General features: G+C 52.5%; 3 protein-coding genes across 3 annotated transcripts; 1 reads left to right on the top strand and 2 right to left on the bottom strand.

Moving 5' to 3' along the window:
- Positions 1 to 567: 567 nt before the first annotated feature.
- On the top strand, positions 568 to 4,142 carry N7482_000319 (uncharacterized protein; the record flags this gene model as incomplete). The annotated part of the gene is made up of 2 exons (XM_056682444.1): positions 568 to 3,654; positions 3,819 to 4,142. 2 exons carry the CDS (start codon positions 568 to 570, stop codon positions 4,140 to 4,142), a joined length of 3,411 nt encoding a protein of 1,136 aa, XP_056546050.1.
- A 491-nt stretch (positions 4,143 to 4,633) lies between these two features.
- Positions 4,634 to 5,656, bottom strand: N7482_000318 (uncharacterized protein; the record flags this gene model as incomplete). Its single annotated transcript, XM_056682443.1, has 2 exons — positions 4,634 to 5,313; positions 5,581 to 5,656. 2 exons carry the CDS (start codon positions 5,654 to 5,656, stop codon positions 4,634 to 4,636), a joined length of 756 nt encoding a protein of 251 aa, XP_056546049.1.
- A 3,265-nt stretch (positions 5,657 to 8,921) lies between these two features.
- N7482_000317 (grainyhead-like protein) lies at positions 8,922 to 11,363 on the bottom strand (the record flags this gene model as incomplete). Its single annotated transcript, XM_056682442.1, has 5 exons — positions 8,922 to 9,214; positions 9,270 to 10,474; positions 10,535 to 11,065; positions 11,129 to 11,269; positions 11,350 to 11,363. 5 exons carry the CDS (start codon positions 11,361 to 11,363, stop codon positions 8,922 to 8,924), a joined length of 2,184 nt encoding a protein of 727 aa, XP_056546048.1.
- Between the last annotated feature and the right edge of the window lie 3,001 nt (positions 11,364 to 14,364).

The raw sequence follows: 14,364 nt of genomic DNA, 5'->3' as shown, positions 1-14,364 counted from the left end.
TTCCTCACCCATATGCGCTTCTATGTATGGGTCCTTACCTTAAGCCGATATGCTATCCTCAAGCCTCCAGTGATGCATCTCAACATTGACCGCAGCAAATATATGCTGCATGCTCAAGCACCGCCACGATTTTGCTGACCTCATTGGGAAATCTGATCAGTCTCCTTTGCAAAGGGCTCCTCACAGCCTCAAATGAGGCTGTGCTGGTCGGCGTTCTCCAGAGGGATGAAGTTTCCGGGAGCGCATGAGGAGGCTCAGTTTCGCGTGGGCGGCATTGCTGGCTCGCGTAGATTCGCTCATAGAATGGGACTTCATGCAGGCTGACTGCTAGCTGCCGTCCAGATCGTGGATGGCGTCCCATAATGTCGATGGATTGGGCCCTGGTCGGCAGCCGGTCACAGAGGGGACCAATGCCCGCGCCCCCGCCACCGCTGACAGTGCCCGAGTAATCCAAGGAATCTCTAGCGAGCCGCAACCTTAAAAAGGAGGGGGTTCTCCCTGCGTCGTTCAGACTGGATCCAGTGTCGTTGTGTTCTTAGCTTGGCCTTTTCGTTGATCCAGTCCAAGATGGACGAGTCAGACTGGTCCTCGCCTTGGCCACTGAATCGCCAGGTTGGAGGTTCCGACCTGTTTATGCCGGATCTGCATAACTATTTGGAGGATATACCAATGGAGATGGAGATGGAGGACGACTATTCTGAGTTTGTTCGGAACCCCGCAGAAACCATTGATTTATACCCTGGGATCACACCAAGCTCTTTCCGTCACCCTTCAGTCTATACTGCATCAACCTCGACTGAGGTTTCCTCCCGCAGCGGGTCAGTCTTCTCAGGGGGATCAAGTTTGATCAGTGGTTCAACGAGACGGTCCAATCGATGGCCGCGCCCCTCCTCCTCCATTCTGGGAGGCGAGACCAGGCCAACCAGTGTTGCATCTGAGGTCTTTCAAGATGACGACTTATATTCCCGTTTACTGTTAGGTCTCCCTTCTGCCGAGCATAACCCCACGATGATCGCGCCTGAGATTATTTCAGATATTGAGATAATGGGCCGACGTCTTGAAGTCATGGGCAGGAGCCTGTGCGAAAGCCCTAGAATGTCTCTTACCCAGCTGCGGGGTCTCCAAAGTGGTCTTCGAGACTTGAACAGGCAATTGGATGATCTCATTCGAATAACACCCGCCGTGGCACCGAGTCCATCTTCCATATCGACTCGATCCCAAAGAGAATATCGCTGCCAATTATGCGAGACCCGGGGAACCAAGTCGGCCTATTTCAAGAACACGGGCAGCTTCAAAAGGCATATAATAGACCAGCACTATCCCCAGCATGAATATCACTGCACCCAGGAAGGGTGTGCGAGGGTTTACCGCAGGCGGGACCGGTTGCGAAACCACGTTCTCACGGAGCATAAACGACTTCCGCGAAAAGAGGATTTGGACCAGAACACCAGTCAGCTTCCATATCCAGGAGCTTGTCCCCTCTGTAGCCGTACCTCCTCAACTTGGGATAGGCTTTACCAGTGCCTTTTGGATCACTGTTTACTACGGGCTCCTGAGGAGAATGAGCCCAGAAGTAACCCCAGGGGCGAGCATGGTGATGGTGACATTCAATATGAAGCGGATGAGGGGTCCAAGTTGGATATGACCACTCCTTCGGGCACAGATGATATGCCCCCACCGGCTCCATCTCCTTGGGACTGGCATGCTATATCCCCACCGTTTCCCTCGCATGACATGCTCGTTAGCCCTGATTCCTATGCACCTCAGGGTCCGAGCTTGCTTCGTCATGAAAGAAGGGATGGGCAAGCCAGCGAAGAGCTTACCTTGATGAGCGAGTTAGATTCGCCGGAGCCCATGGAAACCCAAACTTCTGCGCTGGAATACAACCCACCATTGGTCACAGAACCGCTTGGGCCTGGCGACGCGGATTCCAGCAATAAAGATTCAACCGGGCCCAACCAGAACCTAACAGACTCAAACACAAGCAAGTCATCTCAACCTTCGGATGATGAGGAGCGGCGTTCGATGCAAACCAACATGACACAGCCCGACTGCGAAGACGAGTTCGACCTCGATGCGGGCATCGCGGATTCCACGGACGATGAGCATATTCGAAATCCTGGCGCCTATTACCGGAAGCTGGATCTGCTGGAAGCAAAGACAGCAGAAATCTGCGGGATCAAGGAAAACCCCAAACAGCAAGAAGGCGACTGGAAAGAATGTAGAGAGGGCTTGGAAAGGTGCAGAGAGGCGCTCTGCAACCTGAAGAGCGAGGGATTCTGCGATGATGAAATGTCTTTTCTGGTCGAAGACGAATTTCGGCCGGATATTGCCGAAGTCGTCCGAATATCGATGGTGCACATCGACCAAGCACTGTTTCTGATATCGGCCCGCGAACATCGGACAACGCTGGCGCCGCGGGGCATTCCTGACAGGTCTCTTGATGCTCACATGCGGTGGAGTTTCAACGCGCCTTTTGGCCACTTGCTCCCGTCTTTGGCCTCGACACCGTCCGTGGCTGTGGAGCAGCTTCCCATTTGGCAGTTCCTAACCACCACTTTGTCTGTGGGCCTCCTGTCCTTCTCGGGCTCCCATGTGTGCCGATTTGACGAGAACCTTTGGGGGGAGAAGATGAATGAAATCCCCCTTGGGCAGGGATACTCGTTAACTCCCCGAGAATTGGCTTGTATGAAAGATTTTGTCGGCGGACCAGCCTGGGTTCTCGGAAAGCATCACCCTGCACCGGCGCGGCAAGGGCTCAAAGTATCGCTCACCGTCCGGGACCTTCAAGAGCTGTGGGGTCCTATCTGGCTGATGGGAGGCACGGAAGATGAAGGCCTCTTTCTCCGGACGGAAACAGGATACATCGTCCCTCTTCCGCGACACCATCAACCCGATCCATCCCTGGAGGAAATTGAATGTCATTGGGCAAAGTCATGTACTGGTTACGACACCGACAACCCTCTTCTGTTGAGAAGTTCATCACGAATCTTGATCGGCACCGACTCTTTGACCACGGCTGGACTGACCGTCAATCACGAATGCCAGGCCCAAGTCAACTTCCTCCAAGCACGCATCCGGCCGCAGCTGCAACCCTCCGGGGCATACAATGCCTACCATACTCTCGATGGATGGGATGCGACTCTGCAGGCGTCTATCGGCAGCTACGTCCAAGCAGGCGGTGCGCTCAAATGGAAGCGAAACCCAGCACGCAAATGGAAAGCCTCCATCATTGAAAAATGCAAGTACGGACAGCCCAATCTACGGTCGCTACTCACAAGTCATATTGGGCTGGAACTAAGTGCATGTACTGGCAACGCCCGCCGAGTGACACTTTGGGATGCGCTCCGTCTATCACAGACAAAGGCCGTGCCGTCGAACACCACATCCCAAAAACCGGGGACAGTGACCTGTCAACACCGAGTTGCCGATCCAGACTGCATCAAATCGTGTTGGACTCGACTTTTCTCCACTGATGACATCGATTGCTCAATCAACATCCCACCAGAGGGCTCCCCGACAAGAAAGGAATACATTCGACGTCTCGTGCTCAATGCAATCATCGCTCTCGAGGATGCCGGAGTCGATCACAATGATCACCTGCAAGCATTTTGGCCGTTCACAGACAATCCCCGCACTCACCGCATAGAGGCTGTGAGTGCGGGGGGAGGATCAACAATTGGCTCAAAGTGATCAAAGATACACGGGATGTCGCAACATTTGCCGTCGCCAGCCAGCGGTGCATGGAGTTACAGGACGAGCGATTCATACGGATGTGTACGTTTCCCTGCCAGGAGAGGCATCTAAATATGCCACAGACAGCGCTGTGTACTCGAATCTTGCTCAACCCGCCGTTTCGGTCGAACTGTACAGAAAATCATGAGTGCCACGTGACACATTGGCCCATGGAAAACGAGGCAGAGCAGCTGGTCCCTCGCGATCATTTTTTGCTGGGAGAAGCAGCCCTCACAGTGCAAAAGATCATCCCCGGAGAGAAGAAGATGATCATTGCTACTGCCAGCGGGAATGCAATGGAGAACGGGTGGATGAAGATGATGAAGCTGAAGAGGCGGAAGATGTTCCAGGAGGACTTAGACTGCGACCTCTCGACCGGGTATTATGTTCCACTTTTAGTTCGTTGATGTATAAAGATCGAATGCACTTGTATTGAAGCATATGGAATGCAAAGACCCGGGAGAGTGGCGACGAAATAACCGTTTTGGAGGCTCGAAACAGCTACCCTTCCACACAGAGCCCACCGCGTGCCCGCCTGCCACATATCATGCCCATCCCGGGCATTCCAGATCGGAGCCTTTCCTCATTCAGAAGTGTTCTGATCCTGCACTGGGCTTCTGCAGCCGTCTCTCAACGAGAAAAAAGAACAAGCCATTTCCCCATCAATAAGGCCCACAATCTTGTCAGTATTGGCTAAACAGTTGTGATATGAAGTAATTAAAGAGCTCACGCAATGTCAGGTAAGCAGAGGCTGCAAACCAGAAGACAATCACCGGAAAAAGCAAGATATGGATAATGAACTCCAGAGTACCCGATTTTATATGCACATGGTACCTTGGTCGATCGAGGCATCCACTCTCAGTCGTCATCCGAAGAGACATGGTCAGCTGTGCCCACTTCACTGAATAAAGTAGCAGACAAGAAGGAAGATGCCGGTAGCAAACAGCTCGTGGATCTTTAGCCTCTGAGCACTGTTCACGTGGACAGTGGGTGGAACAGTGGAAGTGCGAGCAGCAGTGGGGGCTCCCAGGCTCAAGCTATCGGAGGTCGAGATGTGTGAAGCAAATGTCTTACTAAGTGTACTCTTAATAGCAGTCTTGGTGCTGGGAGGCTTAATCTCTGTAGGAGGAGGCTTGGGCAAAACATATGCAGTAATGGTACTGCCCGACGCGTCATAAGGGTGAGTCAAGACCAGACCACTGGGAAGAGTCAAAATCTCCGAGGAAGCCTCGTGCGGGTAAGTGACGACGGTGTCAGGAACAAGCGGTGCAGTAATAGCCTGGGTGTGAGTGAACGAGTTCGTGAAAGGGATGGTAGTAACAAGGACAGCAGAGGTGGTCCTCTTCTCGCTGGGGCACCGAGTCAAGCATGACACAGTCTCAGTCTTGGTCTCGGTCTGGATAGGCGAAGGGGTCGAGCAAGGCTCAGTCTCCATCCCAGTGGTAGTATCGCGGGTCCGAATAGGCCCAAGATGAGCGACAATGGGAATCATGGGAGGTATTAGGACACTGTCCGGGATGGATGGTGGGTAGACTGGTGCCGAAGTTGGCGAGACAAGGGTAACATTCCCGTGAATGTCTGATAGTTTGTTAGCACAGGGACCGGGAATTTGAACACCAGGGAACGAAAAGCCGGACCGCGAGCAGGACGGGCGAAAGAATGAGTCGCGAGAGCAGGGAATTGATCGACCGTATAAGCTAAATTAGGTCAGCTGGATACCCTGGAGTGAACAAGTAAGTCCTACGACTGTAAACATTGTGGAGCTCTTCGAGAATGTCTATATCTGTTCAACCACAAGTCAGCATGTGAGGTGATGAGATGACTGCTGGCAGCGGGCGAGATTACTCTCAGCAATACCCTTGGCCGCCAGGAACATGGTGATCAACAGGATGGCGAAGTGGATACTCGCAAAGAGTGCCATTTCGACGGAATTGGGATGCTTAAAAGAGGAAAGAGTGTACGCTGGGTTTATATGATGAACCAAACGCACTGTTAATGGAAATTCAAAGGAATGCGGATGGAGAGAGGTGAAGAGGAGGGAAAGAGAACGAACGGGGAGGAGAAGGGGAAAGATGCGAGGCGAGGTGGGCATGGCAAGGTAGTCACGAAATCCGCGCTTTGGGAAGGAGCGTACCCGAGACGGGCGTCAACAGACTCGACCCATACCTAAGCCTTCAATGGTACGTGTACTCGCCCTGAACTGTCAACCAGGGCAAGAATCTATGGAGATGGCCAAGATGATTAGTACCCGTGATACCTTATTCAGACAAAGGGCCTGCTGGAATTAATGAACGGGGAGGGCCTATAAGAAGTGTGCAGCCTAGATAAAGCCCTTAAGTCTGTGGAGACAGTTGCTTAGGACATCATAGGGGATATAGTCAGAGCATGGATCAGCAAATAGTCGCATTCTTGCCTACGAGTGTAGTTCCTGGTGCTAGATGCAATATAAATCGAGACTTTACTTCTTAAGTGGGCGAACACTTGAGTGAATTTGGAAAAAAGAAGCTGAGAATAATGTGAAATGCCTCAGAACTCTGCGAAGCCAGGGTGTTAGGGCATAAATATTATCGCTCACAAAAATAGAGTTTATATATAGTTCCAGCGCCGTGGTTGGTCCGCATTAAAACTAAAACCCCTCAGCCACACCTGTCCTCAGCCCTACGAGTCAGCGCCCTAGGCACGCTTGTCAGGGCAATCTCCACCAGGTGGTAGGCTTTATCCTGACACCGCCACAAGCGACGGCGTTCGTGACCAAGACGAAGAAACCCCACTAGATGCCCGCTGAACCATAGCTCGGGGTTTATCTTCCCAATATGAGGACAAACTGGAAACGCCTAACCGAGTATAACCGTGTTCCCCCCCCCCCCAAGAGTCTGGATCCGGCCTCACCGCTGATCTCACAAGTCATCTCGCAAGGCCTGTAACAACCGAAAACCCAATCGCAAACACGGGTCAATCCCCATGCCGTTAAGCGAGTCCCACCTATTGACCAGCCCAAGCGCACAGGTAGAGGGGGTCGCCGGCGGGACGCATACGTACATCCGACAGATAGGGGGGACGAACGTATAGGCGAACAGTATTGCCATACAAACAGCGCTACATGTACATACTGAACACTGAACGGAAGATACTATAGGACCCACCGCTTCCAGCTTTCAGGCCCCAAATACAGTTCAGTGGCGCATGATGCTTGCGATTGGACCTCATCAGTCCATAACGGGCGCCCCACGTGGATAAATAAAGAACGGTGGTTGCGTCAGGCAGAAAGTCTCCGCTTCCAAGAATACCCCACAGATGATGTCATGGTTTGGGTCCGGGTTATGCCAGGCAGGGATAATGGGAAATGGCGCGTGCGGGGTTCGGATGTTCTGGTATTGTTTCGGGGGAGATGATTCTAATAGCTTGGAGGGGCAGCGTTGGATGGGCGTGAGTCAGCCGCATCGTCGAAGGACTAGAAGAAGAGGCAATGGGGCACCTAGATCAGGGGGTCCACCAAGCAAGACGGGATGATGCAATGAATTACAGGGGGATCGGCAGTGTCCTATGGATTATTTCCTATCGACGGATCGATGGTCGACTCGGCGCCAAGCTGTTGAATGAGTGGGAGAAGCGGGGAGTCTTCCTGGCGTCGTAGAGACCAGTTGGGGATGAGCAGATGAAGAGGGAAACAGAGAGCCGAGTGTGGGGTTCGGCTAGAGAACCCGTCTATGAGAGAGGATGAAATAAGATGAAACGCCTGTGGCGGCCCGCGGGTTCAATACAGTGTTGAGAAGGGTTTAGTAGCGTGGAATGGAAGGAGATTGGCCGAAGCCCGGGACTCGGAAGGACACGGCGATCTGCTACAGTATAATCTTACACAGAACAAGATGGTGTACGCCAAATCGAACTAACCATATGTGGTGCAAGGTAATTTCGGGGAAATTTCTACTATTTCTCCCTTGCATCCCGAGTGGTAGATTTGAAGTCGCGGGCGGGCCGAGAGCCCAGCCAATGATCGCCCTCGGGTTCTTACATCTATCCCGTCTTTAAGGTGATAGGATGGTTTTTAGCGACTAGGGCGCCGGACCATGGGATATATCGGAGATGGGAGTCGGCAATTGCGGTTCAACCGTGCCCAACTGTCGAGCCCACCACAGCCTTGTGCGTAGGATCTAGTGGTTGGGACCAGCTCCCGGGGAGATGGTGTCCAGGTAGTCGTAATTTACCTTTTGCGGTCTCTACTGTACATACAAGGCACCGTTCGTGTCTTCTTGCGAGTCCGTCACAAGTCCACTGCCGTGCGTACCCCTACGGAATACCCCGAATAACAAGTCAAATATGGATTTTTTAAAGAGCCCTTGCTGCAGAAGTGTACAATGGTCTTACTGTGATAGTGTTGAGATGAAGATCGCGATGGATCAATAGGCGTTGTTTTTGAACCTATGCATCGAATATGTTGACCCCCGTCCCCTGGTGACTATCGATATCAAAACGATTGGTAGCCCATGCAGGTGTGCCCTTGCAAGCACGACCAGCAAGAAGTAAGGGAGGGGATGAGCGTAACATGAATAAGAAGCAGACGCTCGACGAGATAAATAAATGCACTGAGGCCACAATACAGATCGGGATCATGTGGGCCTCAAAAAGAATTCGGGACGGGGTATCAGATTCGTGTGCGTCATACCAAGACCAGATCAAAACAAACCCGGGAAAACAATGAACGCAAAAGCAATATGTGTATATCAAAAGCGTTGCTCCGTGGCCCATCGACTCATATATCACCGTAGGGAATGGAATGCCAACGCCCTGGATGAAACCAAAAACTAAAAATCACGACAAAAAATCATAACGTATAACACAAGGTATCATTGCCCGGAGATTCGTGTATTACCTCCGTATCCAACGCCTTGAGATGAACAATGACCGCCGACCCAATGAAGCATGACAATAAAAGAAATGTGAGACCTAAAATTAGTGGATTCAAAGACCGCAAACTGCGGCAGTCGCAGAATGAGAGATCGGTTGTACACCAGGTACAGCTCAATATCTAGAGAAAGAGATAAAAAATAAAGGCCGAGCGGTAACAAATTAATGATCGTAAGTGTTGGAAAACAGAGTCGAGTCATTATGCGGCCACAAGGTCAGGTGCAAACTGAAAGGCGTCATGATCAAGCCTAGACGGCGCGATGCGGTGCGGCGTAGGTAGATCAATATGTTAATTTGATCTCCACCGAAGAGTCGGGTGTGCGTTCAGGGGACTCGTAAATGTCGGCGATCATGTCTTGTCCTTCCGGAAGCTCACGGACCACATCGTCGTCAACCATTATTCGAAGGCCATTCTGGGTGACATGCATAACGCGCACGATGCGAGTTGGATCAATTTGGTGCTTCTCGGAGATCTTCCTCATCAGGTCCCGGACCGTACGCTCGGTGAGATAGATGGCACGGTAGTAGTCGGGCTGCTGATCAATGCCAGCGAAGCGGACGTAGAAACATGCGACTGAGAGGCTGTTAGCAGTGTACACGAGGTGCTACAGGGGGAAAGGGAAACTAACTCGGCTTGGGTGGACGCTCCGCTGGCGGACGATATGTGGGGTCAATATCAACGGCTTCAATGTATCCCGTGGAGATACCAGAATCTCCCGGTGACACCCGCTGCACCGCCGTCAGGTACTTTGGCTCCTTGAAGCTGGCCAATTTGCTCGCGTGTATTCGAGGCGAGTTTAGAGAGACATTGCTGCTAGTCGGTGAGAGAATGAGAGACTCCATTGATCGCGATGCCTCCGTGTTTTGGCAGCTGAGCGATTCCATCTTCACGGACTCGCCTTCGGCGGGCAGCCGAACAGGGTACAGATCAGGGTCATCCTCCTCATCGCCGCGCAGTGCGAGAACGCTCATAGTGCGGGTAGAAGAGAACATCTCCTGCATCATGAACAGCTTGGCTTGCAGATCATCTTCCAGAGACAATTTTTCTGGCTGTCCATTCTGCGAGCTCATGGACCACGAGCGCTTGTGCTTCGTCTTCGACCGGTCTGATGTTTTGAGGTTTGTCGCAACATTGCTGCCACGCTTGCGCTTGCCGAATCCGCCGCCCATCTCTGCCTGCGTAATCTGCTGCTTGAGCTTCTCAATTGTTTTCTTCACATGTGCGACATCATTGGACAATTTGCGCTCCGCACCGTGGTCACGGAAAAGTTTCACTTTGCAGTAGCATACTTCTGGCTCCCGGGAGGCTCCAGACTCGTCGCCTGGTGATAGGAGCTGTGTCTTCGCGCACAACCGTACCGGGATACCCTTCACACCTTTCGAATGACTAAAATCGGTTGATAGGAAATTGAATCGCACGGGAATGGAACAGCCGGAAGAGCCGGTGGCCGAATTGGCAGTCCAAGTAACGCAGAATCCATCGAAAGACGTTTGCTCAATTTGAATTTGGCGGTGCTTCTGGTCGTCGCCACCTTGGAGCGGGTCCACGTATTCGACTGCCCAAAGCTTGCCTCCGCGCTGGTGCGCCTCGCTCGTGCCGCGACCCTCCTTCCATAATTGCCAACAGGCTGCCGGCTTGGAACGCTGCTCGTCTTCCTCGAATGAGACTCGGACGAAGGTTCGGTATTGCAGCGGCTCGGAGCCAATCATGGGCGGGTTGGAGTCCGTGACGGAGAGATTATATGTTTGACCCTTGTTGAGGTAAGAGATGGGAACTTCTCGCGGATGTTTGACCATCGCTGTCGGGGCCCGCAAGGAGACATTATAGCGGAATCTGGTGCAGGAGCTACTATTAGTAGGGTGGCAAATAGGCCTCGGGGCAGAAGTCACGTACTTTTCACCTTCAGCATAAGCCGGGTTCATTGCAACCGAATAGTCCGTGGAGGTAGATATGGTTGATACTTGATCCATGGGAACGCCATTGAGGGATGCGCTGTCCACGGACTCATCCATTGGTTCGTAGGAATCGCGGTGCATGAATGCGCTGGGTGCGAACGACTGTTGTTGAACATAAGGGTTCATGTCGGGCATATGCTGACCGAGGTACTGCTGATTGAAGTGGTCCAATGTAGACTGGCCGTTGGGCTGGCCCTGAGAAATTGAGTTCGAGAGGGAGAGAGGCGTTATCATGTTCAGTCCCATAGTGGGCGTGTGCAGGTCGCCAGCCTGGTTGTGAAAGATGGCGCCCATTCCACCCGAGTTCGGCGTGAAGAAGCCCGGGTGCTGCCCGGCGAGGGACATCGTGTGCATTGGCTGCGGGTCGATCCATGATTGCGTGAAATCGAGGTCCTGGAGATTCCGGGGGGTTCGCTCGCTAGTAAACTTCAATTCGTGCTCTTCCGATTTCATCTCATGTCCCATGGGTCTATGTCCGTAATTTGCCACATCAGCTCTGAGTCCCGACATGGTGTGATCTGGGTTCACGTACCTGCCCGACATCATCGGATCACCCGTCCCGGTGTGGAGGGAGCCATGCGGCATATCCTGGCTGTCTCGTCGGGGGACGACATCTGCAAATGTTCTTTGGAAGCGGGTGATGAACTCGTCATCGGGCTTCTGGGTGTTATTTCTATGAATAAACAGGCACATGAGTGATAGCTCCTTCTAGCAGACGCGGTATTTCCACGCGCTTAACAACAGGGGACGCACCGATTGCGGAACATTGAGGGTGAGGCTACAGACGCTTTGCGCCGGGGGATACGCAGGAAGCTGGAAAGGTGTCGAGTAGGGAAACAGGTGGCAGGCTAAGATGCCTCATCTGAAGCAGGCTGGTAACGTAAGAGGACGAGCGCTGCGTTGTCGGTGGCTCGTGGAGCGTGGGCAATAGGTGGTTATCTTCCTCCAGTATTCCGATGCCAGGCCGGGCAATCGAGTTCCGGCGGTGATCGAGAAACAAGAGGGCAGTTTTTGGTGATTAAGAGGAGAAGAAGAGGTAAAAGTCGCGATTCGGCGATTATCGTGGAGGATCGGTTAGAATAAGGAGCGTGGGGACGTGCAGGCGCGAAGTTGACGGGGTTGTGGACATATGAGGCTGAAGGGAAAAAAAGCGATGTCCAGGCCAACGGAAGGTCTCGAGATGTCCCAAGATGCCGGTGGCTAGTCGGTGTTGATGGCAAGAATTTCGGAAGGGTGTCGGCGGGGAGGAAGAAAGAGGAACCAAGAAAAATCGGGTGTTGGGTGAATATGGATGGGTATGGGTGAGTAGCGAAAGGGACCCCTTTTAATTCGAAGATGGGAAATGCTCAAGAGGCGAGGGATGAAGGAGGGGTGGACTATATGACGAGCGGACTAAGAAAGGGAAAAGGAAAAAAAAAAAAGTGACGACGGTACGGTCTATGGGGCCCCTCCAATAATGATGTATAGGAATGTGCTTGAGGAACCAACTGATAGTGACTGAGCCACAGTTGGAGAGGTGGTGGTCGGAGGGGGGGGATGTCGTTGGTGGGTAGAGTATGGTTGGGTCAGAGTGGGTAAGGTGAGAGGGCCGGGGAGGGGAGTGAGCCCTCGGAAGATTAGTTGGTTCGCCGAGGCGTGAAAGAAGAGAGATATCGCCACAGGACACTGCCGAAAAGGACCAGCGGGAAGGGGAACGCAAGAGGAGATGGAAAATGATTTAATTAGAAAAATTACGGAAACTATGGAGACCATTGGACGGGGGAATGGAACACAGACCCAAGGAATCGGTGGGGGAAATGAAATGGAAATTGACTGCAAATGAGAACCAAAATGACATTCGAACCGCCCATCTCGAGTACCCAGTGTAATTTACGGTGTATCGACGGTGTATTCCACACATCTCGCACAGGGTGTAGTACAGTAATGGTAGGGAATAGAGGATATGGAAAATTCTCCAGACAGTTACTGACTCATGAGAAACTCTTCGAAAGGTTCCAAAAGACACCTCCATTAGCCGCTCGTGAATGACGTCAAAAGCATCATCTACTTCTGCCCTCTGGGCCCGAGGATCCCAGGGGAACTTTGGACCAGCCGGATGCACTCCGCCTATCGATAGAAAGGGAGTACCAGCCCTCCGGGTTCGGCCTCCCCACACCAACGCCACACTTTGCTAACGGCCGTGCCTTGCGGCCTGACGGCAAGATCAATTCACAAAAACGCTTTCCTCCAAGAGCTCTCCCCAGAATAGCCCACCTACCGTTCTATCACAGCCAGAATGGTGTTCGACAACAAGGGGATCATTGGTGGCGGCCGGTGGCTTGAGTGGCGGTGCACCCGCATGGAGAGTGCGCCACATCTTCTCTTCACAAATCAGATAGGGCGGATATGCGACTCCAACCGCCCCAGATGATGCAACGGGTATGAACCGCACAGGCAACGAGATTGTTCGAACGCATTTGCCGCAGCCCACAGAAAGAAGGTTGCTCGTTAGGTGTGGCGTGCGGCTACAATGCCCATGGAACGAGCCATGGAGGCCATGCTCAGCGTACATTGATAGGTGGTTGCTGGGCCCGGGGAGTACACCGTAGACAGTCTCGACGTCATGATGGACTGATATATCTAGATCGGTCACTTTGCTGCGCCTACAACGCTTCTGATTGAGCATTGGAAAAAAGCATGACACCACTGGTCGTACTGCGTGCCGGTGTCAATGATCTCAAGCAACAGCAGTGGACGACCCCGATGTGATTCGGCGTGGATCGGCGGAATGTCCGTTGGCTTCCCCTGGGATTGTACCTGTTCGGGTTGTTACTTAACCTGGCGAGGTCCCGGGTTTGTGGCTGGTCCGACTGCAGGTGGAAGTTGTTCCTTGGGCGGTTTCAATTGGAGACTCTGTACTGCTGGGGTGTTTCAATGCATGCTGTCCATCGCAGACTCGACGTTGAAACGCAGCGCCCGTATCGTTCAGACCCCAATACAGCAATACGTAAGCGTGACTATACGATTCGCCCGTGGAGTCAGGCTGGCTCATTGCTGGAATGAGAACCCGCCAATCAGATGGCTGGTATCACTGCCCGGATGGCTCGATTACGTACCGAAAACAGTACCGTACCAATTGAGCCTCGGACTTCGGTGCGCCCATGGGCTTCGATGGCTTTTCTCGTGGCTTCCGATTGCAGCATTTCGCTGGATGATTTGTGCTTGGATGGGTTCGTTCAAAGTTACGTACAGAACTGCGCCTACAGAGTCCCATCCAATACGCGTTCATTTTCCATGTCCGGAGAACAATCTTAGATCGATCGAGATCTTACACTTCTTACACTACAACCCCCAGTAGAGATGGATCGTGGCCAATCTACCTAGTGGCCCGCGCTTCCATTCGCTGCAAACTGACTCCGGATAGATTCCGAAGGGAACAAATGGCTGAAAAGGCAGTGTCCCGATGCGGTAGGGTTACTCGCCGCTCCTCCCGAGAAAAAGACGAAACCCCCGAGACACGTCCACGACCGTAAGTAATACTCGGTGTTTAGCCCGAGCGTCTGCTAAACGCTTAACAGTAAGCAATGGGACCCACAGGCATTCACCACGGGCAACCCCAGTGGAATTTCGCATTTAAGCTACGAGCTACGTACAGACGACGGTAATAACCGCTAAAGGATAACTGCTGTTAGCTCGCCGATCTTACGAGACAAATGGAAAATGCTTCCAATAGGCCCATACGCGCCATCATTAGCCATAAAGCGGTACATACGTTCTGCTGCTCAAGTC

This window comes from Penicillium canariense (assembly GCF_028826845.1).
Source record: "Penicillium canariense strain IBT 26290 chromosome Unknown utg000001l_segment0_segment0, whole genome shotgun sequence".
Lineage (NCBI taxonomy): Eukaryota > Fungi > Ascomycota > Eurotiomycetes > Eurotiales > Aspergillaceae > Penicillium > Penicillium canariense.
This window is presented reverse-complemented; position numbering and strand designations above follow the sequence as displayed.